Here is a 27,936-nt window from a genome sequence, read left to right on the forward strand (position 1 = left end):
TTGCTGGCAAGTGGGAGTGGCAGTTTGGTGTGCCATCCTTATGCCACCTCCCTGGACACCATTGAACAATCTGGTTTTAGTAGGTGCTGAGCAGTCATTTAGGGTCTGCCTGAGATTTTCTACCTGCAGGGCCGTGTCTGACTCCCTGTATCATACCTCTGTCTCGTGGCACATCAAATCTGGGGGTTGTTGTAAAGTTGGAAAATGATGTTGTCAACAAAGTTCAGGTGGGGGCATGTGTCCTCATGAACTCTCTTAGCTTATAGAACAACAGCATTTGGGAGCAGAAAACCACCAAACCCCAAACCTCTTTGCACTTCTCTGTGATTATCAATGTCCTGTCCTGTGATCCCCTCCCAAAGAGCAGGAATGACTCTCAGGGTGGGAGAATACAGGTCAAAATTCCATTTTTTCCGAGTCATGATCATCCTGCACCTCAGAGGAAGGCAAAGCTGGCTGGCACAAGCAGTGACAGCAGTGGTTGAGAGCCCGATGCTTTGCTCTGTAGGTTTTTGGGGAAGGAGATGAGATTATAATGTTAAAAACCTGTACAATCCCTGAAAATAGCCATTTCTTAGCACCTACCCACGCTTCCCATGGGCCTGGGGGTGCGAGAGGATGAAAGGGAGAGGCAGAAACAGTGAGGCCTGAATGTCCCATGCCTTTGTTCCAGAAATTCTGCATTTAGCTGTGGTGCAGGTCAGGGCAGGATGGCTGTGAGTGGTTTGGAGAGAACAGCACATTTTTTCTGTGAATTGTATAACCCCTGACAGAGCAATCCCTGTCTAGAACCCTGAAGAGAGCCTGGCTCATTCCCGGGTCCATGATGGGGAATTGTTTAATTGCTGGGATTGTGTAAGGATAATTCACATCATGGTACTCAGGACATTTCCTCTAAGAAACACACTCCAACACTAACAGGCTTCTTAAAATGCTATTTTTGAGCCTCCTGCAGGGTTCTCTGGATATTAAAAGAAAGAAAATTGATTTGAAGGCTAATTTTAATTTGCAAATTTAATGTACATTTTGATTGACCTGTTTGTGTGGCTAGAAAGTGAATCTTAACCCTCAAAAAAAGAGATAGTCTGTATGCAAAAAAAAATCAGGCTGTTTCTCTGAGAAGCTGTATGATTTTTACCTCCTCATAGTAATGTTTGACCCCCATGGTCATTTCTATGCTATGACTCTTAATTTTAATTTTCTCCTCTAAGATAATAAAGCAAGAAATGCTCGTTGTCAAGTACAACTCCCCTCAGTAATTTAATTTACAGTGATTAATAAAGGACAGTTCTTTCATAATCTTTTGGGAAGGACAAGTGTAACCCCTCCTACCATGTATCAGCCTGGATTAAATTCTCCCTACACTTTCTAGGATGCAGGACATTCCTGGATCCATGGAAAACTCCTTTAAAATCACTGAGAGTTGGAGCTGATGAAACAATTGGCAGTGGCAGGATCATGATAGAAAATTAGGGCCTGATGGGTGAACTCCTGAAAGTTCTTTTGGCCCAGTTTATTTAAATCCATCTCTGATCCCTCTTTTAATTAAGTTTTAAAATGTATTTTTCCACTTGCAGGTTTTTTAATTTCATGGCAAAATGCCATTGTGGACACACCTTTAAATATTCAGTAGGAGTAGAAGCAATTTGGCTATTGCAGAAATTCTGTGGGCTTTGTTGCCATTACACTAAAATTCCACATAGGAAGAAACTTTTTAATAATTCTTTTCCCAACCATCCAGTAACTCCACAGTGGGAACAAAATTATTTTCCAAGTGCTTTATGGTAGTTCACAGAATCTCTGAGTTAAGATTCTGTGCTGATGTAATTTGATTTCCTCTGATGCCTGTGCTGATTTATTTCAGCATAGATTTATTTTGATGATTTTAGCATAGATTATCACTGCACAAAAACTGTCATATTCCTGTGCCATTTTCCCTCTAGACCTTTGCAGGATATAAATTTAGACATATATATGCTCCTTTAACATGAAATAAGTTTTTGCTGCCAAGAGCCTCACAAGTGCTGCAGCAGCTGGGCAGGAAGGGCTGCTGATGATCCTGGCCAATATTCCCCCAAATACCTGAAGCCTGAGGATGGGTCAGGGACACTCTTGTCCTTCCCTTTATTAGCATTGATTAGACAGTGCTCATTAATGTGACACCTTTAATTTCATCCTGTTCAGGCCCCTGTGTGCATCAAAAGACCTGTGGAAGACAAAGTGCATCAGCATTATCCAGATATCCCATCACTTCTCAAAATATCCTAACATTGCTACAGGGCAGCAGGACTGCATCCAGCCCTGCCAGGATTTAACAAGGAAGTTCAAATTTCTTCTTTTAACGAAGGACCCAACTCCTGCCTCTGACGTTTGATAAATAGTTACTTTTCTTCATTTAACTTGTGGGGGAATTGATGCAGAAACTAGAGATTTACCAGAGGAATTACTCAGAGAATCGTGGAATGGTTTGGGTTGGAAAGAACCTTAAAGCTCATCCAGTTCCAACCCCCTGCCATGGGTAGGACATCTTCCAGTGGACCAGATTGCTCCAAGCTCTATGAGAACCAACCAAAAAGATGCACTTAAGTAATTCCAGGCTGTTCCCCACTTGTTCTCATGCCAACATTGTCCATTAGCTCTACTCCTCCCCTCCCCTCTTGTGAGATTATACAATAAGCCATTTCCATTACTTACCTTTATTTAGCCAGGCTAAATAAGCCAGTTCGCAACTACACTAATTTAAAAATTATGTATTTTAGCTTGTTGTTAAAAGCAAAGAGAATTGGGGCATATTGGTGTGCTGTAATGGAGCTAGGAGACACGCTTGGGAGCTCATTTCTAGTCCTGAATCATGGAAGTTTTAAAAATTTGGTGCTGTGTAGATGTTGCATCTTCAACAACTGTGGTTTTCCAACCCTTTAATCTCTGAATTTATTTCATTCTGTATTACTTAGGTTCTTGCAACAAAGTGATGAGAAAGACAAGCTAAGTGTCACCTGAAGATTGGTTATTGCTTTCTGACCCTAGTCACTGCTGGATCCAGGTTATGGAATATATGATTATGGAATACTCAACGTTCAAGAGCTGCTGCCCTGAATTAAGCCCATGTGCAGTAGGAAGCCTTTTTAAAATAAAAAAAGAGAAATTGCAATAGGTATGTTTGGGCAGCTGACATGGGCTCTAGGTGTGTTGGTAATCCAGTGCCCAAGACCTGGGTGCCAGCTCCCAACCTTGGGCAGTGTGTGATTCCTCTCTGATATTCTCCTACCTGCAAATAAAAGGCATGGAACCATTCAGATATTAAACTGAGGAGGAAAACAAGCATCAAAGAGAAAAAAAAAGGAACAGTTGCACTGTCTAAATTTAGAGATGTGGTGTAGATTCCTGGTGCCATGTTCTGAGCAAAAATATGCTAAGGTTTCAAAACTTCTTCAAGCACACATCAGAGGCTCAGGATAATTCATTCAGGGTTGTCTATTCTAATCATTAAATCAAAATAAACCCTACAGGCTGACAAATTAATCATTTTGTCACTGTCATAATGAGCCACTTTTTCATTTGCTGCTAATTGGATATTAACTGATTGACGTATCAGCTCCTTAAGTGTTGTGTGATATCTTACCTATACCCAGGAAAAACTACTTCCCTATATTCCTTAGAGCTTCCTGTGAACAAGTGAACATAAAAGGTCCTGATAGGAGTCTGTTTCAACAGATGCTGTCTTTATAATGATTTTTTGCTCTCCTAGACCAAAGGTTTCATTTCTTACTGGCTGTGCATGGTGTGTTTGGGTATGTAGAGATCGCAATTTTGTGGCAGGCAAAGATGCAGTTTATGTGATGTGAAATTCATTGTGAGTGAGGGAAGGTAAGTCTTTGATCGTTAATTATTAGTTATAATCTTCAAGCAGAAGTGAATTTGTGGTGTTGAGTTCTCCAAAAATTGTGTTGTACTTTACCCCAGCACAGCTGATGTCAGAGGAACCTCATTGGCCGTGGATCCCACCTCTTTTCCCTGCACTGGGACAGGTGCATTGTAAACAATGAGGAGATATTTATGCAATTTAATGCATTTCTTTCCTTGAAGTACCAGCTTATGGAGTTCAGGGACTGAGAGATTTGACTCCAAGTGTGACTGAAACATGGAACACGGAGTTGGCAGCACTGGAGTAGTAAGGAATGGCCCGAGGGACCATGGAGAGGACCCCCACACCCTGGTGCGTAGCTCTGAGCCCACATTTTCCTGGCACTAAGGTTTCAGGTTAGTGACCACAGGTGTCTGTGGGGGGTTGGATCTGGGCTGGATTTTCTGGACGAGGTGTGGGAGAAGGCAGACTGGGAAAACAAAGCGTCGGGAGTGGCTTCAGATCTTCATTCCCCTCCCTCCCCCCCCCACCCCCCCCAACTTGCTAATTGGGAGCGCCAGGAAGGGTGGGGTAGGACAAAGAAGATCGAAAGCAGCGAGGTCCCCACCGGGCATCCTCTGCTCTTTCCGTGCGGGGGCTCGGATGGGGGCTCTCCTCAGCCCTGGGAGCGGGGGATGGCTCCCGCTCCTCCCACGATGGGGTACAGCCTCAGCGGGGGCTGCATGGGGGTGTCCGCACACCCGGGAATAGCGGGGTCGTTCCCGCTCCTCCCGGGGGATCTGGCAGCCCCGGCGGGGAATAAAGCGGGGCGCTCGCATCCCCCGAAGGGCTCACTTCGCAGAGCCCCGCGGCTGCCCCGCCCAGCACTGCAGCTTCACTAACCCGGGGCCCCCGGGCAGCCTTTCGGTGGGAGCGGGGGCCGGGCGGGCAGTGCCTGGCGTGTCCCGATGGATTCCTGTCCGTGTATCCCGAGACATCCCGGTATATCCCGAGATATCCCGACGCCTTCCCGGCCCGGGTCCCGCTCCCGCGCCCTGTCGCCGCGCAGCCCCTCCTACCGCTCATTTGCATTCCGGGGCGTCCCCCGCTCTCCCATTGGGCGGAGGCCGCCGTTGATTTGCATCCCCGCGGGCACTCGGCCAATGGCGCGGCGCGCCGGGAGGAGGGGGCCCGAGAGCGGCGGGGGCCGCATGCGCGGCTGCCGCCCCGCCTCTGCTCGGGGCTGGGCCGGGCTTTGCTGGGCTGGGCTGGGCCGGGCTTTGCTGGGGCTGGGCCGGCCGGGCTCCGGGCTCAGGGAAGAAAGGGAGGCGCGCAGGGTTGGCTGCCTCTCCCGTTCCTGCCATTGCGGAGAGCACCGATCACCTCTCGCGCCGCGCCCCCCCCCTTCCCCCCGCTCCCCTTCCCTGGGATCGCACTGATTTGGCCTCGGGGGATTTATTTTTGTTCTGTGGTTTTTTTTTTGTTCTCTTTTTTTTTTTTTTGTTTGTGTGGGGTTTTTTTTTGTTTTTCTTTTCTTGATCCACACACTGGTGAAGGGGAGGTTGCGGAGCAGTTGCTGCGCGGGAGACAATAGCGGTGTATCAGCCGCCGCGCTTCTCTTTAAAAAACATATAACATTACTGAATAAATACGCCGGGGGTTGATTTCCCAAGATGTCTTATCAGGGGAAGAAAAATATTCCGCGGATCACGGTGAGTGGAGCGCAGGGGAATAGCGGCGGGGAAGGGGGAGGGGTGCGCGGGGATGGAGCCCTTTGTGTGCCGGAGCGATGCGGGGCTGGGGCAGGATAATGGGATCAGGGATAATGCGGCGCTTCCTGTGCTGCAGCGCCGGGGGGGCCGGGGTCGGCGGAGCTGAGCCCGGCCGGGGGCGGATTCAGCGGCATCGCCCCGCAGCAGCGCAGCGCCAGCCCCGGGACTGCACCGGGGACCCCGGCCCGGGCGCTCGGCGCCCGCGGGCTGTGCCCGGGGAGGGGGCTGTGCCCGGGGCGGGGTCCCTGCCCTCGGGCAGTGCCCTGAGGGGCTCTCCCAGCCCTCGGGGTGTGCCTAGGAGGGGCTCGGTGCCTTCCCGGGGGCTCCATCCCCGCCCGCCCCAGCCCGGCGAAGGGCGGCTCCGGCTCCGGCATCAGCTCGAGACCCCAATCCCCGGCGGGCTGGCGCTGGGGATTTTCCAGGATAGTCTTTTCTTCGCCAGGAAGCTTCTGGCAAGGCGCAGGTTTCGGTGCGGTCCTGGGGGAGCAGGGAAGGAGCCGTTATATAAACCCCTCCCTCGGTCTCCTTGTTGTGGGAGCCGATTTAGGGCAGGTATTGCAGATCCAAGGGTACCAACTTTAGGTTACGTAAGATATCCTCGACTAACGGGCTGCTGGAGCTGCTTAATTTTTGGACCCAGGAGTTTTTCATCCTTGGCAGCGGTTCCTCACCTTCCCCACGGACACACCCTGCCCCGTCCTCCTTCCTCATCCTCGGGGGCGGGAAACGGAGCTCTGAAACGGGGCTTTGACGTGTCGGCTTTGGGCAGCAGTCGCTCGATTGTACGATTGCAGTGCTTAAGGAAGGCAGGGGATGTGCAAAATGGTTATTGCTAAATGGTGCATTCTTCTTTTTTTTACTTATTTTTTCTCTGGAAAGGGAAGTCAGTTTCCCTCCAAGAGTCCAATGGTGAACAGTTTAAAAAGCTGTCTCTGTTTAAAGGGCGATGGAGGTTCCTGCTGAATCCCTGTCACGGGCCAGGAGTAGCATGACGCATTTTTCTTCTGGCTGAACGCTCTGATTTATGTTCGGTGCACACAATCCTCCTGCAAAGGAGTAGGAAAAATCAGATTCTGCTTCTGTTTACTCTTGTGCAAACCTGGGATTATCAGCTGAGGCTAACACTGGAAAAAGGAGGATAATGGATGTGTGGCTGCCCTGATTTTGCTGCTGAATAGACACAGATTTGGTGGCAGGCCCTCGCAGGGATGTGAGCTGAGTGTGCTTTTGTCTCCAAGGTGGTTGAGATGACCGAGAGGATTCGTCCTGATCTCAGAGCCCTCTCAAGAGCCCAGCAGCAGCCCTGGTTACTGCCAGAAGCGTCATTAAAATGTTCCAGGCTGCGTTTTTGTGGTCACTTTACATATATTTTTTTCCCTTCTTCTTCCCTAATTGATGCCCAGTGTATGAAGACTTGGGCTGTTGGTGACATCCATGTCCAGGCTTTCCCATTTTAAAGGCACGAGGAGCCTGCAGTGGAGGTGGGCATCAACACTGCAGTATTTCTGGAAATGGTAAACATGTAGGACAGTTTGCTGGAGAGGCTGATATTGAAAGACAAGTGGGTTTTTCACACTCCACATTAATTCACTCAGGCTTATTGGCATTTGCAGCAGCTCCTAAATTTAAATTTTGGGGGTTTCTTTGTAATTGAAATCAGTGACATTATCCGGGGAAACTCTCCATTGCAGTAGGAAGAGGAAGGAGTAGCAGAAAAGGAAGGAGATGGACTTAACATCTCCTAGATGTTAAGCAGTGATACAAAAGATGGATCTAATGGTATAAATCAGTGTCTGATGCAATTCTTGGAGCTCTTTTGGTGTTAAAAGAGCCGTGTCAGTTGAGAATTGGGCGTTCCAACTCTTCAGTTTTATTATGAGGAATTTGGGAAAATGCTTGATTGTTCCCTCTTTCAACGAGTGGAGTTGGCACTTCAAAATCAGGGCCCTGAGCACCCCTGTCACTGTTTTATTTGTATTTTTCTATAAATTCTTACATATATTTTCTCTAAGTCCATGGCACCTCTGAGTTAAAAGTCCAGCTTTTGATTTCCCCAGCCTTTGGCTGTGTTGGTATTGCTTTGTTCTCTTCCAAAGGTGTTTCTGTGAGAAGGGAAAAAAGAATCAGAGTAAGTACAAGGACAGATCTGAGGGCCAAAGGTGTGGTTTAAACCAAAGATTCACAGCATGTGTGTGCTTTGCTTTAAATATTCATCTGCTATAAAAATGCATTTGTGATGTGGGGAATGAAGGAACCAGGGGGATGTAGCAGCCACTTGTAACTCTCCTTCCCATCAGGAGCTCTGCAATGGGTTTCACATTTGTTTATGACTACTGCAAAAAAAAAAAAAAAAAACCCACAAAAGCCAACACTTGTTTTTGACCTAAAATCTTGCAGAAGCAAGCTGTAACCTGGGCTGGGATAAAATTGTGCCACCTGATTAGCTGCCTTTTTGTAATTACCTTCCTGTTCCTGCCAAGCTGTCTTCTAATTTGAGGAAATTTTGATAACCGTTTTGTATATCCTTCCCTTAACCCTAATTTGCTAAATATGTGCACATTTCCATCTGGTTCTGCAGTGGTGCTCTGGATCCACTGCATCGAAGCATCACTGAAGTGGACCAAAGGAGTTTGTTTGTGTTGTGTAACCCCTGGCAACAGACTTTTGGGCCATTTCCCTGACAGCAATTGACTCACGTTGAGCCAAGCAGTGACTCCACTGTGTGGATGCATATAGGAAATTTTGTACAGCCAAGGCAGAAGGAAATAAGAGATGTGGCTCTAACACATCCCTCCAAGTGCTATTTAGTGCTGCTCCTGCAGGTGATGGTGGCAGGCTTCAGGTAGGAGTGAAGCTGCCAGAGTAGATAAGATCACTGGAATCCACCTCTTTCCTCATTCTGATTTTGGATTTTTTTGGATCATCAGTGATGAAAGGCCTTGCAGATGAAATAAAGCATTTTATCTTTCCAGTTGAAAGTGCAGCAGTTGACTCGTGTTTTGATGTGTGCTGGTGAATAATGCAGAGGTTCTTGCCTTCCCTCCTCTTTCATCTCTGGAGTGACACTGCAGACTGTCAGCTCTCCCATTGAATAATTGTGTCTTGTGCTGTGCTTCTTTTGTTGTAGAGCGATCGTCTTTTGATCAAAGGTGGTAAAATAGTTAATGACGACCAGTCCTTCTATGCAGACATTTACATGGAGGATGGGTTGATAAAGTAAGTGAAGCCTCATGGTGGGATTGGGTATGTACAGAAATGCACTGCAGATTGGCTGGAATAGCTTAATCTCAGAGAGATCTGTTAAATTACAGTGAAAAATGAATATTTCAACATCTATCCTGGTGTTTAATGAAGGAGCTTTAAAAGCAAGGTATTGAATAAATAAACAACTGGGCCCAAACCCTGCTGGCTCCAAGGAGGTACTTACATGTGCTTAATTTTAGCCATGAGAGCAGCCCCATGCTGAGATGACACATGTGTTTGAAGTTATCTGTGCTGTAAAGTTCCACTGAGTTATGACTTCAGATATTTGAATTCAGAGTTCAGTATCCTAACACAATTATCTTTTAGACTTGGAGGCTGGACTTAGGTGACCTCTGGAAGTCTCTTGCAGTGCTGACTTCTCTGGGTCTGTGATGCAGAGATCACTCCAATCCCCCTTCAAGTAAAAAAGGACCCTGTAGTGGAAGAGGTTCAGACCTCTTTCTGTGTTTTCAGGCCTGGAACATGTGTTCCTGGCACATTAAATGTGTTACAGATTTCTTTGGAAAATTACTCCTAGGAAAAAACAGACAAGCCAGAGGTTACAAACAAGGAATTTTCCTGTTCTGGCTAAACAGCCAGCACATGTGCTTTTTCAATCAAGGTTAAAAGTTAAAGGAGCCAGCCAGAGACAGCTAATTAGTTGCATCCACTACTGCACTGCTAAAAATAGGTCTGTGAAGAGCTGGACTAGAGAGACCTCTGAGGGTCTCTCCAGGAATTTGGTAACCAATATCTGCTTGAATTTATGTTTGTGTAGGGACTCTGTAATGCTTACACATGAGAGGAAGGTAGAAAATAAAGAAGCAGAAATTCTTTCAGTGTTCCCAAACCAAAGCTGTTAGGGAGCTGGAATCAAGTGTTGAGCTGCTGCTTTAAAAAGTCCAGCTCCCAGAAAGCTGTGTAGGGTGCAGTGATCATCCATGACCTGCACGGCCCCTTCCAGAGGGGCTCCTTTTTTTCCTTCCTTTGATGTTATCCCAAAGTCCTGAAGGAATTGCACACTTAACTCACTGTTAGGCAACTGCTTCCACAGGAAGAATAAAACGCCCTCAGCCCTATGAGTGCTGATCCTGTGCCCTGCTTTATATGGAAAAAGACAGCTGCAGCTAGGCTGAGTAGCACCGGGGTGTTTGTTTACAGGCTGCTTACCTGGGTGTGCCTGACCTGCTCCTCAAAACCTCTTTTCCCCAGGCAAATAGGGGAGAACCTGATCGTGCCAGGGGGAGTGAAAACTATCGAGGCCCATGGCAGGATGGTGATTCCTGGAGGGATCGACGTCCACACCCGGTTCCAGATGCCAGAGCAGGGGATGACATCGGCTGATGATTTCTTCCAAGGGACCAAGGCTGCGTTGGCTGGGGGCACCACTATGATCAGTAAGTACCTGCTTTCCTCTTCCAGCGAAGCTGGGCTTTTCTCTTTCCCAGATAGGAGCAGGAGCTTTGGGAATCACCTTGTTCTGAACCAGTGGGTGATGTCTGGCCAGGTTGCTGGGGAAAGCTTGTGGAAATAGGGGTGGAAAAGCAGGACCCCAGGATTTCCCCATCTTGCAGTTGTCACTCATTTGTCTTTCCTTGCTGGTGGTGTGACTTCAGCAGGTTTTTGGGTCTGCTCCTGCTAGAACCAGTCTCTCTGTGACCTCTGTCTCCAGAGTGAGGAGCAGATCCCCCACATTCCTGTGCCTTGGTCCCTTGTCTGTGGAGAGGTATCTATTGTGCTTCTCACACCCAGAAGCCTGATGCCAGCGTTCAGCGTGTCTTTGAAAACTGGACCACTTATGTCAGGATCTGCTTTAGCCACCAGGATTTTTTTAGTGTAGCTCCACTTGGGCTCATCTCCCCCTTTGGAGAAAGAGAGGAATTGTGAAGTGAAAACACCTCACAATAAAAAAGGCAGACTGACTGTTGTGCTGGCAGCAGGATTAGATATTTTAGTATCTAATCTAATCCCTTCTGCCTCTAAAATGCCTCAGGAATGACTTCCAGGCTATCTGTCCCTGCTTATGTTGGCCATGGGATCTTAAAACTCCGCAAGCAAGTCATGGTCATAACCTTGTAACTTTGTTTGAACCAGAGGAAAAAAACAAACCCCTCTGTTGCGGGGCAGCTAATCAGGTGTAAAGATCTGCCATGGTGTCCCAGGCTCTGTTGCTGCATGTGGGAATGAGGAATAAAGGTGTGAAGTGATCCAAAATCTGAGCATCTCACAGTCTTTCATGTACTCTCAGGTGCTGCCATTGCACAGGAGGGGAGTTCAGGTACAGAGGAATAAAAGAAGCTGTTTCAGAACATGTATTAGTGTCTCTTGTGCAGTCTGTGGGTGTAAGATCTTAGGCACAGCCAGGAGCCAGCTTAACTCTCCACAGTTCCAACCAAGCTCGGCGTGGACTGGAACATCCTCGTCCCCCAGAGCGTGACTCTGAGCAGTCCTTGATCCCTGCCCTGGTGGGGGGACTTGATTGGATTGACAGGAGGCTGGAAGTAGGTCTTAGTCTGATACTTCAAAGAAATAATCTCAAAATAACTCGGGAAATTATTTTTCATAACATTTTCACTTCAGAGTATGAGGTTTGTGTCTGAAGATAACCTCACCCACACAGGGATGTGGCTGTGGATGGTCCCTTTGTGCACACTAAGTTCTCCTTCAAATCTTTGCTGTCAATTTAAATCCATAGCACTGAAATGTTCTTTTATTTTCAGCCTCAGTTCATTGACTTTGTTTCACTGGTTGTTCCTTTGTTAGAATACCTGGTTCACACTTGAATTATCATTTTGTTCTTCCTTGTTAAGTTGAATTAGATCAAAATAACATTCTCTGTCATCTGCATGTGACCTTTCAGCAGCACTTTGCCCCTCAGTGGCACTTTTTGAAAGTAGAAATTGGTTTGGCAATTTTTTATGGAGTAGCCCTTTACTTTGGATGCCTAATTTTACCTCTGCAGAGCCTCCTGTTCCAGAAATATTTTGTGTGTAAATATTTATTGCCTTTATGGCTGGAGTACCTGAATACTTCTCTAATGGTAATGTAAGGCTTTTCTGAGTTAGGGAGGTGGGAGGAGAATACCCCATTTTACAATTTCTCCTTTTACAGCTGTGAAAATGAGCATAATTTGGATTATGACCATGAGCAAACCATTTAGAGGAGGCTAGGGATTAAACTAGATCCTGAGTATCTCAGATGACGACACCAAAATACAAAATCATCTCTGAACAACAAAAAAATCTTCCTGAGACTGCAGCAAGGACTACTTGGACTAAATAGGATGATGGAGAGACGTTTCTGGTAGGTGGGAGTCAGCAACTGGAGCAGCAGAAAGCAGGATGAGTGATCCAGAGTAGACTTCAAAGCTTTGGAGCCTCCGCCCCGTGTCAGCTCAGCTGTTCCTCTGAGCAAAATTACAGCATTTGGAAAAGTTCTTCCACAGTGAAGCTCTGGTCAACACTCTTGGTAGGTGGCCCTTGGGCTTCCCCAGAGCAGGGGGGAGTTGTGGTGGATGGCAGCATTTTCTCTTATGATTAAGAGGACAATGTTTAGTGAACTGATTCACAATATCACAGACTGCAGCCTGAAAATGACACTGTTATCTCATTGTGTGTTTTAAATGCTGGGATCTTGCAAAGGGAATCTGCTCCTCTCGTGGACTTGTATCCAGCTGTGTCTCTGTTCTTCAGTCTTTTTTAGGAAAAAAACACCTCTTTTTGGATGTGAGATCTGTGGAAAAAACCACCCAATTTCCTCATTAGTGCTTTAAGCAAACTTTGTATGATTTATTTACAAATACCTTTACTCCATCTGTTTCTCTGCTCTGTGCATAGCCCTTACTTTGGGCACACAAACAGCTTCCTTAGCTTCATGCTTCAATTTATTTCACATTTTTGTGCTGGAGGACACTTTAAGGCTGTTTACTTTACAATCATTTTAGGGAAATATTTATTTTGCATGCAGTTTTCAGTGAAATCGAACTGAGAACGTTGGATAGGTTTCCACTGATGGTTGGTTTATAAAAATTGTGGGTGAAATTCTGACTTAGGTGAGTTTTGGCATTGATCTGCAGTGCCAGGAATTCATCTGGAGGATCTGCTTTGGTGAACCTAATTTTCAGCTCAGGTCAAATTCAATGTTGCCCCTTTAATTCTCATGGCAGACACATTCAAGGAATGCACAAGAATGTAACCTGCTTTTTCCAAGCCCTGTCCTCATTTGCTTGTTCCCCTGTAAATTCATCCCTGCAGCATCAGAGAAGGGGAATCAGATGGGTCCTGGTGTCAAATGGAACAATTGTGTGTTTTTTGTGGGAACATTTATCTTGGTGGGAAGCAGATCTGGCTCCAATCCAGGGCTTCCCAGCTGATCAGGGAAAAGGGGCTGGGGGTGAGGATGCAAATCTGCCCTTCTGTCTCTTTCCCTTGCTTTCCTGAGCCCTCCCTAGGTTGCTCCACTCAGGAGTCAGGGCTGATTGCTTTTTCTGCTGGCTCCCCTGAGGCCATCTGAGCAGGAATTCCAGCTATGATCCTTCTGTCTCTCCCCTCTGCAGTGCCAGAGGCAAGGCTCCAGCTGACTTTGCTAACAGAGGAACAAACAGAGTTGGTTTTGCCTGAAATGACGTATTTTGATATCTTTGTTTTTCTGCAGTGACAATTTGCACAGTCCTTTTCTGGGTCCCCACCTTAGAAAAATACTGGTGTGGGTATGTTAGCTGAAAAGCCCTCCCTCTGGGTTTTAGGACAACGTTGCTCTGGGAAAAAAAACTTGGATTCTCGCCCTTTTGAAATGTCAGAATGCAATGTTTGGGTATTAAGTTGAAAGGAGAATTCCAGAATGCTCCACAGAGAATTTTGATGGAGAGAAGAGTATTAGATATGCTCCAACCTGTTCTAGTTGCTTCCCTAAACTTTTCTGTATTCCATGGAAAGAGAACAGTCCTTCCAGAATTTTAGAAAAGGACTCTGTCTGAAGTTGCCCTTTACAAGAGGCTGAAGTTTTGGTGGGCTAAAAATGGCATTTTTCACAGACTCACAAACCATCCTAATTTGCAGCGGATGGTCCCCAGGGATCACCAAAGCCCAGTGCCTGGCTCCGCACAAGACACACCTATTTTTGAGTCCCTGTTTTCCCAACCTGAGCTAGGTTAATACTCCAGGATGCAACCCAATCCCTGGAGCTGTTGGAGGAGGAAGAGCCCCTGCTAGGAACAGGGTGGCCTCTTGGAGCCTGTTGATGGTTTGGTTGCTGATTAACTGTGATGGGTGAAATCCCCATCCAAATCAGTGGAAAAACTCCTGCTGATTTGAGCAAGGGCAGGATTGCCTCTCTGCTCCCAGCCCTGCAGAAGGGATGAAAAAGTTAAGCTCTGTATATTTACTGGCTCTCTGATCCCTGAGCCTGTTTAATGTCCCAGTGAGAACTCCATCCATCCAGGCCGGCTCCCACACACATTTGAGCCCCTCCTCCCAGACTCTGCTTCTTCTCTGGTATCTGCTGTCCTTGGGTGAAATCTCTTGCTGACATTGCCTCTCTTGACTCAGTCAACCACTGTTATAATCATAGAGAGAAATTACAGTGAGAGAAATGATAGCTTTTTCTGGCCTGGTGGCTTGGAAGCCAGCAGCCTTTTGAACTCGAGCAGCAGTTATCCTAATGACATGGGGAGGGAAGGCTGGGGAGGGGAGGCTGTGTATCTTGGGAAGTTCAGGAAATGAAGGGGAGCCTCACATGGGCTGCTGTTGGCTCCCTAATTCCTGACCCTGCTATTAAAGAGCTCCTGTGGGCCGCACGCAGGGGTTTGAGCAGGGTTTGAGCTGCCCAGCCACAATCCAACTCAAAGTGAGGTGACACCAGGTCTCCCAGGTCATTCTGAATATCACCACCTTGCTGGAAGGAGATGTTTCTAGTCAGGAATGATTCCTCACCGCTTGGGTTTTGATCTAAGTGTGACAGAGAATGCCCCAAAGGAGATCTTTGATAGTCTCAGCTTAAAGTGGGGTTTAGACAGGATGAGGGTGTGGGGTGGTATTTAAAGCCACCAGTGGAGATTAAATTCTATTCTACCTCACTGGGTGCATTTATTTTGTATTATTAGGGTTAGTCCTGTGCTGGTCTAAAGTCTAAATGGTGAGAGGAAGAGGAGGGAAGCAGAAACAGAAGGAGGTGACAGCAGTGGTCAGGCAGGGACTTGTGGCCGAGCTGGAATTATAAAACCAAGTGTTTTGCGTCCAAGAGCAGCGACCACAGAGCTGCAGTGTCTCCCCAGGTCCCTGGCTGTGTGTACACAGCACGGCATTGTTCCACAGGCACCAGCCCCAGTTTTGTTTCTCTTTGCACCCAGAGATGAAAGAGGAACTGCGCTGGGAGCAGCCCTGCAGACGGGCTGCCCTGGCTCTGGAACTCGTCTCTCTTTCTGGCAGCACTTCTTCTGCCCCAAAGAAATGTTTCATTCTCTAGAAATGTAGTGAAAATGTCTACAATTATTGGGGATTTCTATGAGCGGGAGTCCTTGCTCTCTGTGGCTGGAATAATGACACTGCAACGCAGAGGTGCAGAGCCCCTCCTGCCCTGTCCCTCCTCTCTCCAGCTCCCCTTGGTCCTTTTTACACGCCCAAAACCAGCCTTGGCCCTGATTCACCCTAAATCTCTTTGCTTCACCAGCTTCCAGGTTCCTGCTGCTGTGTTTGTACCTTTCATTCAGGGCAAGCTTAAAATCCTTAATGAGAAAGTGGGGCTGTAAGCAGAGCTGGGCAGTTCCCTGGTGTGAGCTTCTCTTCCCGAGCTTTTAAACCCCTCTAAGTCCATTAGGCTCTGCCTGCAGTGGATTGTGCAGCCTCTGTCCGGGGCTTGCTCTGCTCCCAGCATCCCAGCAGTGCTGGGTGGGATCCCCCATTGTTCTGGTGGGGATTCCAGTGGGGGCTCATGGGGATCTGCCAAGTCCTTGGTGTCCCTTGCCAGAGAGCACAGGAGGAAGCAGCTGTGCAGCCCTCAGATGTGTTCTGTGTTTCCGTGTGTGCTGAGGGGGCGTTTTTTGGCCCTTTGGGCTGTAACTATTGTTTGCCACCTCTCTGTGCTGTGAGGAACAGGCTCCTGTGAGGAGCACACAGGGACTCAGGAGCTGTATGGCTGTGTCTGGGGTGATGCAGGAGACCTGTGGTGTGGTGAGGTGTTTAATGCTGGCTGTCACATCCTCAGCTGGGCCGTCATCCCCCCTCAGTGCTGAAAGGTGAAATTATTCCTCCTGGTGTTGGGCTGTAGTGCTGTGAAACCTCTGCGGTCTAACCTGGCTTGTTTTTGAGTCAATCAGGAAATTTTTCCCTATTTTCCCATCTTTTCCTTCCCCAGAGCTGCTGGGGATCCTGCCCCTTGCTCCTCTCCATCCTTCTGCCTCTTGGTAGCACTGACTTTTTTAAAGAGCAGGTGAGGGGTCCCTTTGTTTTGACCCATTCTGCTCCAGCCTCTCCCTGTGCAGGAAGGAGGGGATGGAATCAATTCCACGCGTGCTGGAGCTTGGTTTAGTTTGGAACACACAAGTGCTGGAGTGGCAGCAGTTCTGACAGTGCAGATGTGACTGACCTAGATTTTTTCATGCATCCAAAAAGAGAGATTTATTTCAGGAGAAATTAACCTGTGTTGTCTGTTGATGCAATAGCACTTAATGCCTCCTATTCCATTTAATGCTGGGGATCAATGATGCTGCTTTCCCACTGTGTGGGGAAGAGTTCTTTTGCTTGAAGAGCTGCTTTGAAGTGCTTTTCTTACAGAATCACTGAATGGTTTGAGTTGGAAGGGACCTTAAAGATCATCTTGTTCTATCCCTTGCCATGGGCAGGGTACCTTCCACTACCCAGATGGTTCCAAGCCCTGTCCAGCCTGTCCTTAAACACTTCCAGGGATGGGGAACCTGAGCCAGGGCCTCACCACCCTTATAATAAAGAATTTCTTCCTAATATGTCATTTAAACCTGCCCTCCTTCTGTTTACGGCCACCTCCCTTGTCCTATGACTACATGCCCTTGTGAAAAGTCCCCAAAATCCCCAAATTCTTGCTTTCTTGGTCCAGTGCTCCCATCCCCAAGTTGCAGGCCTTAGAGATGACACAGAAGTAAAGAGCCAGTGGGTCTCTCTGATGTGCTGTGTCTCACCCAGCCACTTACATCAATGGAAAATGTGCATGATGTTTTCATGGGGGCTGGTGTAAAAGTTGGTTCCTCCACGTCTGCTGTGGATTGAAAAAAAAAAAGTCTTAAAAAATAAAATGAAATAATCCACCTTGCTTCTTATAACATCATTAACTGCTTGTGATAGGTTTTCAGAGTATGTGTGTTAGACCTTGCTAGATAAAGTCTTAATCACCTTCAAGTCTTGACAAGATGTTCAAAGAAGCAGTAGGAAGTGGTGCCTCCAGCTCTTTTCTTGGCCTGCTTTTCTGGGCAGGGAATTTTCACCTCCCCACGAGTGTTCAACACCTTGGCTGCTTTTGCCTTCCTGTGAGCTTGACTCAGCAGAAGATGCTGGCCAGGCAGGACCTTTCAGCTCTCCACATTGGAAATTAGCTCTGTGTGCCACGAGAGGGAAGCAAGTGGAGCCTGAAAGAAGCAAAGGCTGTGACCAACTGCAGGATTCCCCACTTGGGATGGATTTGGAGTGCTGCCTGTGGAGTGGGATTTGATGTCTTTGATCAGCAGAGCATTTTTTCCCCTCTTTCCTTCAGCCCCAGTGCCTTTAGAGTTCATAGATCCCATCTGTTTCTTAGAAACTGGATTTCTTTTTTTTAATCTTTCTGGTGAGAGGGAGAATTGTTTGAGGAATACAAATGAGCTTCTCCTGTCTGGCATACTTTAATCACACTCAGGAACTGCCAGTTGTTAGCAGCTTGGGGCTGTGCCTGCATCTTTTCGCAGGCCCTCACTCCCATGGAAGCCCTGTGCATTTGCAAGGAATGCAGGGATGGACATTTATAAGTTACGGCTTCTGGGAGATCTCTTTTCTTCCCTTGATACCCTGCAGTTGGTGTTGGGGCCTCCTCTGTGACAATGGGAATGTCATTCCATTTCTCCATGCTGGTTGCTGGCTGTCTGTAATGGGAGGTGGCTTTGTTGCTGAGGGGTTGTCATTTTAATTCAAATTAATTAAGCTCACCCAGAGCCTCATATCATAAGTAAAAAGTGATTATTTTTGTGAAGACCTACCTGAGAAGCTGGTGTGGGCAATACTGGAAGTAAGGAGATAATCCCTGTCCCTCCCACTTGACATCTGCAGATCCAGAGGAGAGTGCTTTTGGCTTCCTGTTGTAAGTAAAAGAAGGAACTTGTAGATTTCACATGCAAATGTGAACTTGGAGATGCATTGGTTGGTTTTCAGAGCCCACCAAAAAGGGCTCAGCCTTGGGAAGCTTCCCTTTCAGCCACTTGTCCGAGTGTGTTTCCACCACATTGCTTTTGTCCCTAGAAGCAGCTACATGTGTACAGCGTGGATATTTTTGGAATCTGGGGGCTCGATGGTGGTGTTTTACATATGAATGAAATTCCCTTGCACAGCCTCCAAGCAGCAGGAGCTGGGGAAGGAGGTCGTGGAGAGCCCTCCCAAGTTATTGCTCAGCACTGAGTTGGTGCAGGGAAGGGGGAAAGCTCCTAAACTGCAACACCCTGAGTGGTTTGTGCCTCCAAACTGGGGCTCTTCATGGGCCTGGCAAGATTCCAGACTCTTTGAAAAGCCAGGCAACGCCAGTTCAGCAGCCAGGGGCTTTGTCTCAGGATTCCCTGTTCAAATATTCCAATATTACTTTAAAGAAATCTCATTCCACAGTCGCTGTCAGTTAATGATACTTTCCAGCAGGCTTTTCTTTACTTCAGATAAGATTTCTGAGGATTAGTATCAGTGTCCCAAGAGAAGAGTTCGACTACTGATGGGCTGCAAAGGACTTTTCAGCCTGATGGGCAGAATCTCTTTTCACTGTGAATGGAAAAAGTTCTGGAAAGCCTTTGTAGCACAGCTGAGAAAAATGTAGGTGTTCTTAGAAGCAGAATTGGGCCATGGAACCAGGACCAGAGCTGAGAACTCTGAACCAGGCAGTCCTGCAATGAAACACTGTCATAAAGGGAAGGGTGGCAGCTGTATGGAGCAACTCCCACTGAGCCATCCTGCCCAGATCCAGGGGCAATTCTGGCTGTTCATGGAATCCCAGAATGTTTTGGGTGGAAAGGGACTTCAAAGTCCATCCAGTCCCACTCCCTGCCATGGGCAGAGACACCTCCCACTCTCCCAGGTTGCTCCAAGCCCTGTCCAGCCTAGCCTTGGAGAGGAATGGGGCAGCCACAGGTTTCTGGACAACCTGTGCCAAGGCCTCCCCACCCTTATAGTAAAGAATTTCCTTCTAATACCATGTTTGAGACTGGAAATTAAGCCAAGGTGTAGAAAGCAAGAGTTGCCCCTAAAGACTTGGTGCATGGATAAAACAAAAGTTAGATCTTGTGTGTAGGAGTTTCCCAAACCAGTTTGCCACGGGATGGGTGTCTCTCTTTGGGTGGGCAGCTCACGTGCTGCCCAGGAGTGATGCTTTGTGCCCCAAACCTTGGATTCCTTGCAGGTCTAGGAAGACACCAGACAGCTTGTGAGGCCAGGCTGGGCTAGCTCAGAGGTGGAGGAGGAAGTTCAGCAGCTTGGAGAATATACCACGGGAGTCTCTGTTCAAACTGGGGATAACCTAGTTAGGACCTCCCACAGGTTAATGATTTCAGCAAGCACAAGAGCTAATTTGCAGGCAATATCCGTGCCACAGAGTGGAGAGAACACCTGCAGACGGGCAGATGTGGTCAGGAAATGGCTGTGTGAGGGGCAGATGTGCTGCTTGATCCCTGTCCTTTGGGGGAAGCCAGGTTCTGCTTCACCTCCCACCAGGTTTTCTCCATCAACATTTAGGTCTGATTCAGCCTTCACTTCCCTGCCTGCAGTTGTGTGTGAGTGTGGTTTGAGTGGGAACAGGATGGGGACTGCTGGTATTGTAGCAGAAGTAGCTGTGGTTTGGTGGTGGTGGGTGACAACTTCCTCTTTGGAACATGATGTCACCTTGTTACAGTCACGAGGAGAGGAAGTGTCTGGTTCTCATCCAGGCAGGGGAGATGTTTATTTGACAAATACAGGGTTTTTCTTTTCCCCATTTCTCTCACAAGCTGTATTAATAAAAAGTGCTTGTATAGAATCAGAGCTCTTCACATTTAGCTTATTTTTGGGGGCAAACCCCCCCAACTTTTCTAATCCCAAACACACAAAGCTCTCTCAGAACCACTACAAATTTCCATTGTAAAAACTGGCATCCTGCAGTCATGTTCATCTTCATCTCCAACACCCCTGAGACAACCCTGGGCCGTGAAATGAAGGTGAGAATCCAAAACTTGGTGAGAACAATCCCAATCCAGAACTGTTCCAGCTTCCCAGTGAGTGGAAAAAGCCTAAGGGGCAGGACACATCTCCAGTGACCTGAGAGGGACAGAGCTGGCTCATGGCACGTGATCTTTTGTCCTCCTGTGTCTGATCAGCTCTTGCCCCTTGGATATGTTACTAATTCTTGTGTTTTGTGTTGACTTGAAAGTCATGGCTACAAACCGAGGTTTGTTTTCCGTCTCAGTCCCTCAAGGTTTGCAGACCAATTCATATGGAAGCCTTTGAAGTTCTGTGTGCTCTTTTCATGGCCTTCAAGTGTGGAGTAATGCCTGAAAGAAAGGATAAATCTTGGAACCACTTACATTTCTCTTTTGAACTCGGTTCCCCTCCTTCTCTGCTATGGTGACCTCCTGAGATACAATAAACATGTACTGGGAAGAGATGGAGCCTTTTTTTTGATCTGACCTTAATATGCTGCCATGCCAGCTGCAGGGGAGGGTTATTAATTATTGTGTGAATTCTTTATGTTTGTGTCCAGCTGGCCTCAAGTTGTTAATTGTATTTTGGATGTAATCAGCCAAAAGGGCAAGTGAAATATATGTATGACATCAGTGAGGGAATAAGGGAATGTTGCAGTCTGAAAATGTAATCAGTGGAGCAGGGATGTGTCTGATTCTTCTGAGCCTGGTCCAGCTTCTGATTTCTCTGCATCAGGTCTTATAAACTGGATCTGAACTGACAGAAAACAACATGTGATGTCATTTAGGCTGCCTTTACTATGAGTTTGGCAGGCATGTACAGGAGAGCAGTCCTTGGGTAGTTGTATTAGCACCATAAATGCTGTTCTGTGCAGGGCTGTAACTCTTCAGAATAATCTCTTTATTCCAGTATCTTTTCTTGGGGAAGGGGGGCAGGGGGAGGGGAACAAGAATAAAATATTGTGTGAATAAATCCCCACAAATGCACAGCAGGAAGTCTGGTTGCTGGAGCAAGGATGTGAAGAAAATCCTTAATTTGATTTCTCTTTAGCTGAGGTGCATCAGGTCCATGGAGCAGTTTCCTTCAAAGTGATTTTGTTGCTGTCCTTCCTTTTCCCAGATCAAACTGATGAGCCAGAGTGTGGTTTTGAGGAAGAATTGGGATGGAATCAGAAAAAAAGAGGTGTGAGGCTCTTCTGGATTGCTTGAATTGGGATTTTTGAGCTCAGAGAAGGGCTGTGGTCTCTGGATGGGTGCAGGGCTGCTTAGCTGGAAATTGGGGTTTAATACTTAAATCAGAATTTTTGCTGTTGAAAACAGCTTTTTTATTGGATGAGGCAGCTTTTGGTAGCTCAGTTCCTTGACACATAAAAGGGTCATGATGCATAAAGGTGGAAGGGATTGTGATATTTTACCAGCTGAGATTTGGAAGCCCCTGGATGAAATAAGGTCTGTGATTATGGGATAATCTATGGGTCAGTCAAGGGCCTGATTTTCAGCTCACAGAGATTGATTTTATTCCTCTTGCTTTCACAGAATTACTCCCACTTCACATCAGTGCCAGGAGAATATTCCTGCAGCCACAGCCTGACAGCTCCAGACTTCTAAGTAGGGACCTGTGCAATTACCAGGGCTGAATTTAATTACAGCCCCTCAATAAAATGGCTTGTGACAGAATGTACAACTCAATAAATTCACCAGATTTCCTCACATGCAGTTGCTGTGGGGATTAAGTAGTATTAAAAAGGCAGATGTGTTTATAGTGATCAAGCTGCTATTTAAAGTTTTGGGTAGGGGAGATCTGCCTGCTAACAGTTAAGCTTAAATGTTAAGGCTTTTCACCTTATAAACTCCTCTTAAACAATAGGCACATTTAATCCTGGTAGGAGCAAGAAATAATGTGTAAAACTGCAGTCTGTAATAGCAACTGGAACCCTGAATACATGGCTTTTATTACTTACACAATTTTGGTAACATCTGACCCTAATTCATGTTTATATTGTCCATTTCAAACAGTTTTTCTCCTTTCTGGTAGGGGCATTCATGAGCTGAAGCCCCAGAAAATTTTCATGCGTGCTTTAGATGACACTTAATTAAACCAGTTGAAAAAAATCCTTTCCAGTGGAAAGCTGAAAGCATGGGCTATTTATAGAAGCCCCGGGAATGGGTTGTTTGCAAGCCAAGGCTTGCTCAACTGAGGCAGGATGCAAAAAAAGAAAAAAAAATGCACATGCCACAATGCCAGGAAGCTATAAAACCCATTAATCCCCACCCATGAGCACATCCATCCCAAAAGCAGAGTTTTGTTTTCAAGGCAAGGCAGAGAGCTAGATCCAGCTCTCCCTCTGAAGCAATAATTTCTCTGGAGTTTAGCAAGGGGTCAAAAATATAAAGGCATTGCTCTTCATCTACATTTTTTTTTTTTAATTTGAGAGACATTCCAAGTGCCAAAAAGATGTCATGTGGGATTTTTCTGGCTCTGGTCTCAGAGTATCCTGCAGGCTGTTGGATAATTCCCCTGCCTTCTGTGCTGGATCCCTCTTGCCCATCTCTCTTTTTGCTCAGGGTGCAGGTACCACTCTGCTCCAGGAAAGCTCTTCAGGAGCAGAAGGCCCCTCAGTCTGGAAAAGGGAGCCAAGACGTGATGCAACATTTCCTAAAGCCACCATTTACAGCTGAGATTGGCACCATTTTCAGTGGGCCGTGGAAATGGTTTTAAAGTCTGGGAGCAGCTGGATGAAGACAAGGAGGTGTTTCAGGCCAACCTTAACTATAGTTCAGCTTTTAGGCTGCCCTTTCTGGAATCACTTGTTGGACCTGATCTGTGTGGGTCCCTTCCAGCTCAGGGTATTCCATGATTCTGTGGATTGTGCAAAAATGCAGTAGGAACGATCTGAACTTTGAAATTACTTATGTGTGTATGGGATTGTGCTGGGATCTGATTTTAGTACAGGTTTTATGTTAATACATGATAAGGATGTCTTAATAATGGGTGATGCTAGCACTCTATATAAAGTGCTGCTAGCACTTCTTACCTTTTTTCCCATGATTTTTCCATGCGTGTGTTAAAACAACACTGCTTTATTTTCCCCATCCTTGGAGCATTTCATCCGTTCCCCTAGGTTTTTGCCTTCCCCTTTCATTTCACACCCAATTATCTCCCCACCAGCATCTAACCAGTTTGGCCCGTGAGATACAGAATATTCCTGCATGGCTGGGTGACAGCTTTGGTGCAGAAGAGCCACATGGATCGCCCAGTGTTGTTGTCTCACTTCAGCTCATTGTCTGCCTTTAATCCTGAGCCGATTAATCTGCCAGAGGAGGAGGAGGAGGAGTGAAGGACCCTGAGCTGAGCGGGGCAGGCAAGAACACAGCCTGGCTGGTGGTGGGTGGGAGCTGGAACACTGGGAAGCAGGAGCAGGTGCACCTTGTGAGCCTGTGTGTAATGACAGGAGAGCCAAAGCAGGAATGGGGAGGGTAATTAGGGGTCTAGGTGATTAGGGCTGGTGCATGTGTGTTCACAGGTGCTCAAATCCCACTGCCCTCAGAGGGAGGTTAGAGCTTGGATTGTCTGGGAGAAAGGCTGTCCAGGTATTTTGGAATCCTGTCAGTGTTTAACAAGGAAAAAATTAGAATATTTGTAATGTATAAGATAGTTTTTCTAATTTTTTAAAAGAAGTTCCTTTGCTGGTGTAACAGCCTTGTTTGCCCTCAGCCCTGGGCTGCTGCATTTTGGGCTCTGCAGCTCAAAAGGTTAAAAGATAATCTACAGAATGTTTTTGGCTCTTAGCTGAGAAACCAGTGTAACCCTGAGCTTGGCTTTGCCCTGTGCCTTGCCGAGAGTGTGTTAAATAAAGAGAAACATTAGGATTAGACCTGAATTTCACTCAGATTCAGGGAGCCCCTTCTTTGAAGATTTCAGCACTGATGAAGTGATTCTTGCATTATCTTTTTGGTTTTTTTTTCCTCTCCATTTTGTTTCTGTTTTTGGAACAAGCTTTTAGTTTAAAAATTGAGCTGGCAACTTCCTTCTCAGACCTCAAGCAGCTGAATTCATTTGCACAGCACAAAAAATCAACAGCAGGAAGAAAACATCTTGGGGCTGGGAAGCACATCAGATCAGGGCTGTGGTGGTGGAGGGAATAAAGGGGTGACAACAGCCTGTGTCACTGCAGTTTGTCCTAAGTATGCCCTGCAGGCGTGGGGTCACCCAGGATTGAACATTCCTGGTTCCCGAGGTGATGGAAGGAAAGATGGGGCAGTGGGCTGGGATTCCCAGGGAGAAGGAGCACTGTGGGGTCAGGACAGCACTGCTTTTCCCATGAGAAGCCTCCTGGGAATTCTCCAGGAGGAAGATTTGCTGTGAGCTGGGGAAGGTCAGCCCTTGTGTTCATGGTCCTGGGACAGATCATCCCCAGGGGTCATCCTGGAAGCCTGGGGCTCTGGGAACGTGGTGGGATGGAGCCTCCATCAGCTTCTTGTGCTGCTCTGGAGCACAGGGACCTGGAAGAAAAAACTTTTTGTTTTACTCTGAGCTCTCGAGCTGTGCCTAAGGGCTGGAAGAAGCTTCTCTGAGCTGCATTTCCATCTGGCCATCTCAACAGGCAGAAGCAGTTTCAGAGCTCAGTCCTTTCAAGAGCAGATAAAGAGTCAACCTTGACTACTCTCCTTTCCTGGATCTGGGCTCATTTTTACTTATTTGGTCTCCCCCAAAGCCCACCCTTGCATGGGGGGATGTAGGCCATGATCTTGCAATGTGTTTGGCCCCTCCCATTGCACAGAGGATGGAAGAATCGAGGAGACTGCCATTTGTGTCTGAAATGCCTCCAGACCAGGATTTGGTATTACATCCACTTTCTCCATGCCTTTTGTGCAGCATCCACTGCTCCTGCTTGCTCAACTGTGGCAGCATAGCTTCCATCCTGGCCCAGGGTCAGGTACAGGACCCCAGCTCTTGGGCCCCTCTCCAGGGATGTCCCTGTCACCATGACTGCCTCTTGGTGTGCTCTGCTGGCTCCTTCCCCTGAGTCTCTTCAGACCAATTCAGTCCCAGGGTGTGAAGGCTGTCGCTTCCCTTGCACTCTCAGGCTGCTTTACTGCTGAGTTCTTCCATGTGGATGGAAGTGGTTGTTCACTGATGTTTGCCTGGCAGAGCTACTGTAGAGAAAAAATGTGCTGTGTTTTGAAGGGGCTAGAGAGTGATTTGTCTGTCAGGGAGCTCAGGGGAGCTGCCACAGGAGATATTCCCAACCCCTGGAGCTGGCTTTCCTGCACACTTGCACCAGCACTTCCATGCCTGACCCTTATGGCAGCCAGCTGTGGTTTGGCTTTGTCAGAGAGCTGACAGAGCTCCCTTACCCCTGCTTCCACTGCCTCCAAAAAATCCCATCTGTCATCCTTGGGCAGTGCATGAAGCGAGGTGATAAAGGTCTGATCTCTCACAACACAGTCATTCCTGGGAGCTCCAGAGCATTCCCAGGGGCTCAGTGCTGGGCTTTGAGGACTCTGTGTTAACCCCTTGGTGCCTCCAGGCACGATTTCCCAATGCCCACAACCCGTCCATCATCTTGGGGCTGACAGAGCTCTGAGGGTGTCTTTAGTCTCAAGTGGAGATGGATTTATTCCTGTGATGTGTTAGAGATTAAATGGACTTTTTTTTTGACTTTTTAATTAGACATTTGTGTAAACCTGGGCTTTCTCTACATTCCATTGGAAAAGCAAAGGGAATGTTATTATTCTCCTTGTTGTTCATTCTACTTAAACTAAAAATTAACTTTGATAGAGCAACAAGGGCTCTGTACTGGCCCCTGAAACAATTCAGGCTGGAAGTTAGTGGAAGGTTTCTCACCACTGGGGTGGAGCGGATCATGGAAGAGAAATTGGATTATTTTTTTTGAAACAGGTCAGTTTGTTGTCTGATTATATTTAGGCTGCTTTTTGCAGTGATGGTGAAAAGCACATCCTTGGTGTGGTGCCAGACAAGAGGCAAATTTCCAAGTTTTCACTCATAGCACAGATTTCTGTGATGGGTACGGGGGGAACAAAGACAGAGACCCCCAGCCACTCCTGCAGCCCTGAGCTGGTGGAAGCTGCAGCTGCCAAGGCAGTAAGGATGTGCATATTGTGTCCTTGCCTTGGTGTGATGCTTCCAGGGGAAAAGCCTCTTGGACAGCAGAAATATTCTAAGCTATCTCCCTGTGCAAAGGGGAGAGGGTGGGTGGAGTTTTGCAGCAGGGATGATGTTTTGGGTGAGCTCTGGGCTTTCTGCAGTGTGTGCGCAGCTCAGGCAGCTGAGAGGTCTCTGCTGACTTTGGTGACTGAGGCTCGTGGCTGCTCAGGAGAGCTGGGCTGCCTTTCCCAGTGTGAATCTGGTTCTTTAGGCAGTGCAAAACCAGTAAATCTTGGCTGCTGTGTCTGTGTGGGGGTAAAGCAAAGCTTTGTTCTGCCCGGGGGGTGAGTGGAACCCAGGGGCTCTGTCTCTGATCCCAGCTGTGACTTAGAGCAGCCCTGATTGTCACCATGAAGTTAAAAAAAAAGCTGCTGGGATTTCTCTGCTGATAATTGAAGCAACTTTTTATTTTTCTGTGTGTTTTAACGTAGAATCAAGCCGGACCCTCTCCTCCTCCCCAGCAGTGCTTCCCAGTTTGTGGCCCCTGAAATCGCACAGGCTTTTCCTATTCTCTCAGTTCAGTACTGGAGATGCTGACTTGCTTTTTTTTTATTTCACTGTGTCTTTTGAACATCTCAGAGGCTCCATGTGCTCAAATAAAAAACCAGGAACACTGAGCCTTCAGATCCAGGTCCCTTGCATCACCCATTGAGGCTGTCCTGCAGCTGCAGCTGCCTGTGAATCCAGTTGCTGCTGGGTTTGGTGTGAGGATCAAACTAAGCAGGTGCCAGAGGCAGCAGGACCTTCTCAGTGTCAGAGAGATCGCTCCAACCACACATTGTTGGTCCTGCTTCCTGCAATCCTCTGGAAGGTGCTCCTGGTTGGGATGTGTAGCACCAGCAGCTGTAGTAAACAGGTTGTAAAAACAACTCATTTTCCTTCAGCTGCTGCTCCATAATCGACTTCCACGGCTGCATTCTCTAGAAACCACTGAGAAACTGCAAACTTAGAAATATTTTAAGGGGAAAGAGGATGCCTTGATTTTGCAGCAGCCCCTGCACAGCTGTGCTTGCTGTCCTGGGCACCCAGGAAAGCTTCTGCACCAGCAATTTACCAGTGCTTTGGTTGTCCTTCCCAGTTGACCATGTGGTTCCCGAGCCTGGGACCAGTTTGCTGACAGCGTTCGACCAGTGGCGAGAGTGGGCAGACAGCAAATCCTGCTGCGACTACTCCCTGCACGTGGACATCACTGAGTGGCATAAAGGTGTCCAGGAGGAGATGGAAGCTCTAGTTAAAGATCATGGTAAGCTCAGGGAAGCCTTGTCCCTCCTTGTTTTTCGGGATCCCCTATTATTTAGGGCTGTCTCTCATGCAGTATTTTGCTTTTATATCCCAATAAAGCTGGTCTAGGCCCATTCTGGCTCCTTGAGAAGGTTTGGTCAGTTGGGATTGCAGAGGGCTCAGGGGTTGGGGTACACTGGTGTTGCAGCTGTGTTTTTCCAGAGGTGAATCTCCTGCTTTTCCCATGCAGAGCAGCTCCTGTGTCCAGTGAAGGTCCTTTGGGTTCATCAGTGCCCTTGATGTTACCTGCAGCCATTAAAGT

At 47.3% G+C, this 27,936-nt stretch overlaps 1 protein-coding gene across 1 annotated transcript in view; it reads left to right on the top strand.

The window, feature by feature from the left end:
* The first annotated feature begins 4,854 nt into the window (after positions 1-4,854).
* DPYSL2 (dihydropyrimidinase like 2) overlaps positions 4,855-27,936 on the top strand; it is a 42,718-nt gene continuing 19,636 nt past the window's right edge. The window contains exons 1-4 of the mRNA XM_084221929.1: positions 4,855-5,556; positions 8,744-8,832; positions 10,072-10,256; positions 27,472-27,636. Coding sequence (XP_084078055.1) covers positions 5,518-5,556; positions 8,744-8,832; positions 10,072-10,256; positions 27,472-27,636 — 478 coding nt within the window. The 5' untranslated portion in view covers positions 4,855-5,517. The remainder of the gene's footprint in view (positions 5,557-8,743; positions 8,833-10,071; positions 10,257-27,471; positions 27,637-27,936) is intronic.

Source organism: Fringilla coelebs (assembly GCF_963513975.1).
Source record: "Fringilla coelebs genome assembly, chromosome: 26".
NCBI classification, from domain to species: Eukaryota; Metazoa; Chordata; class Aves; order Passeriformes; family Fringillidae; genus Fringilla; species Fringilla coelebs.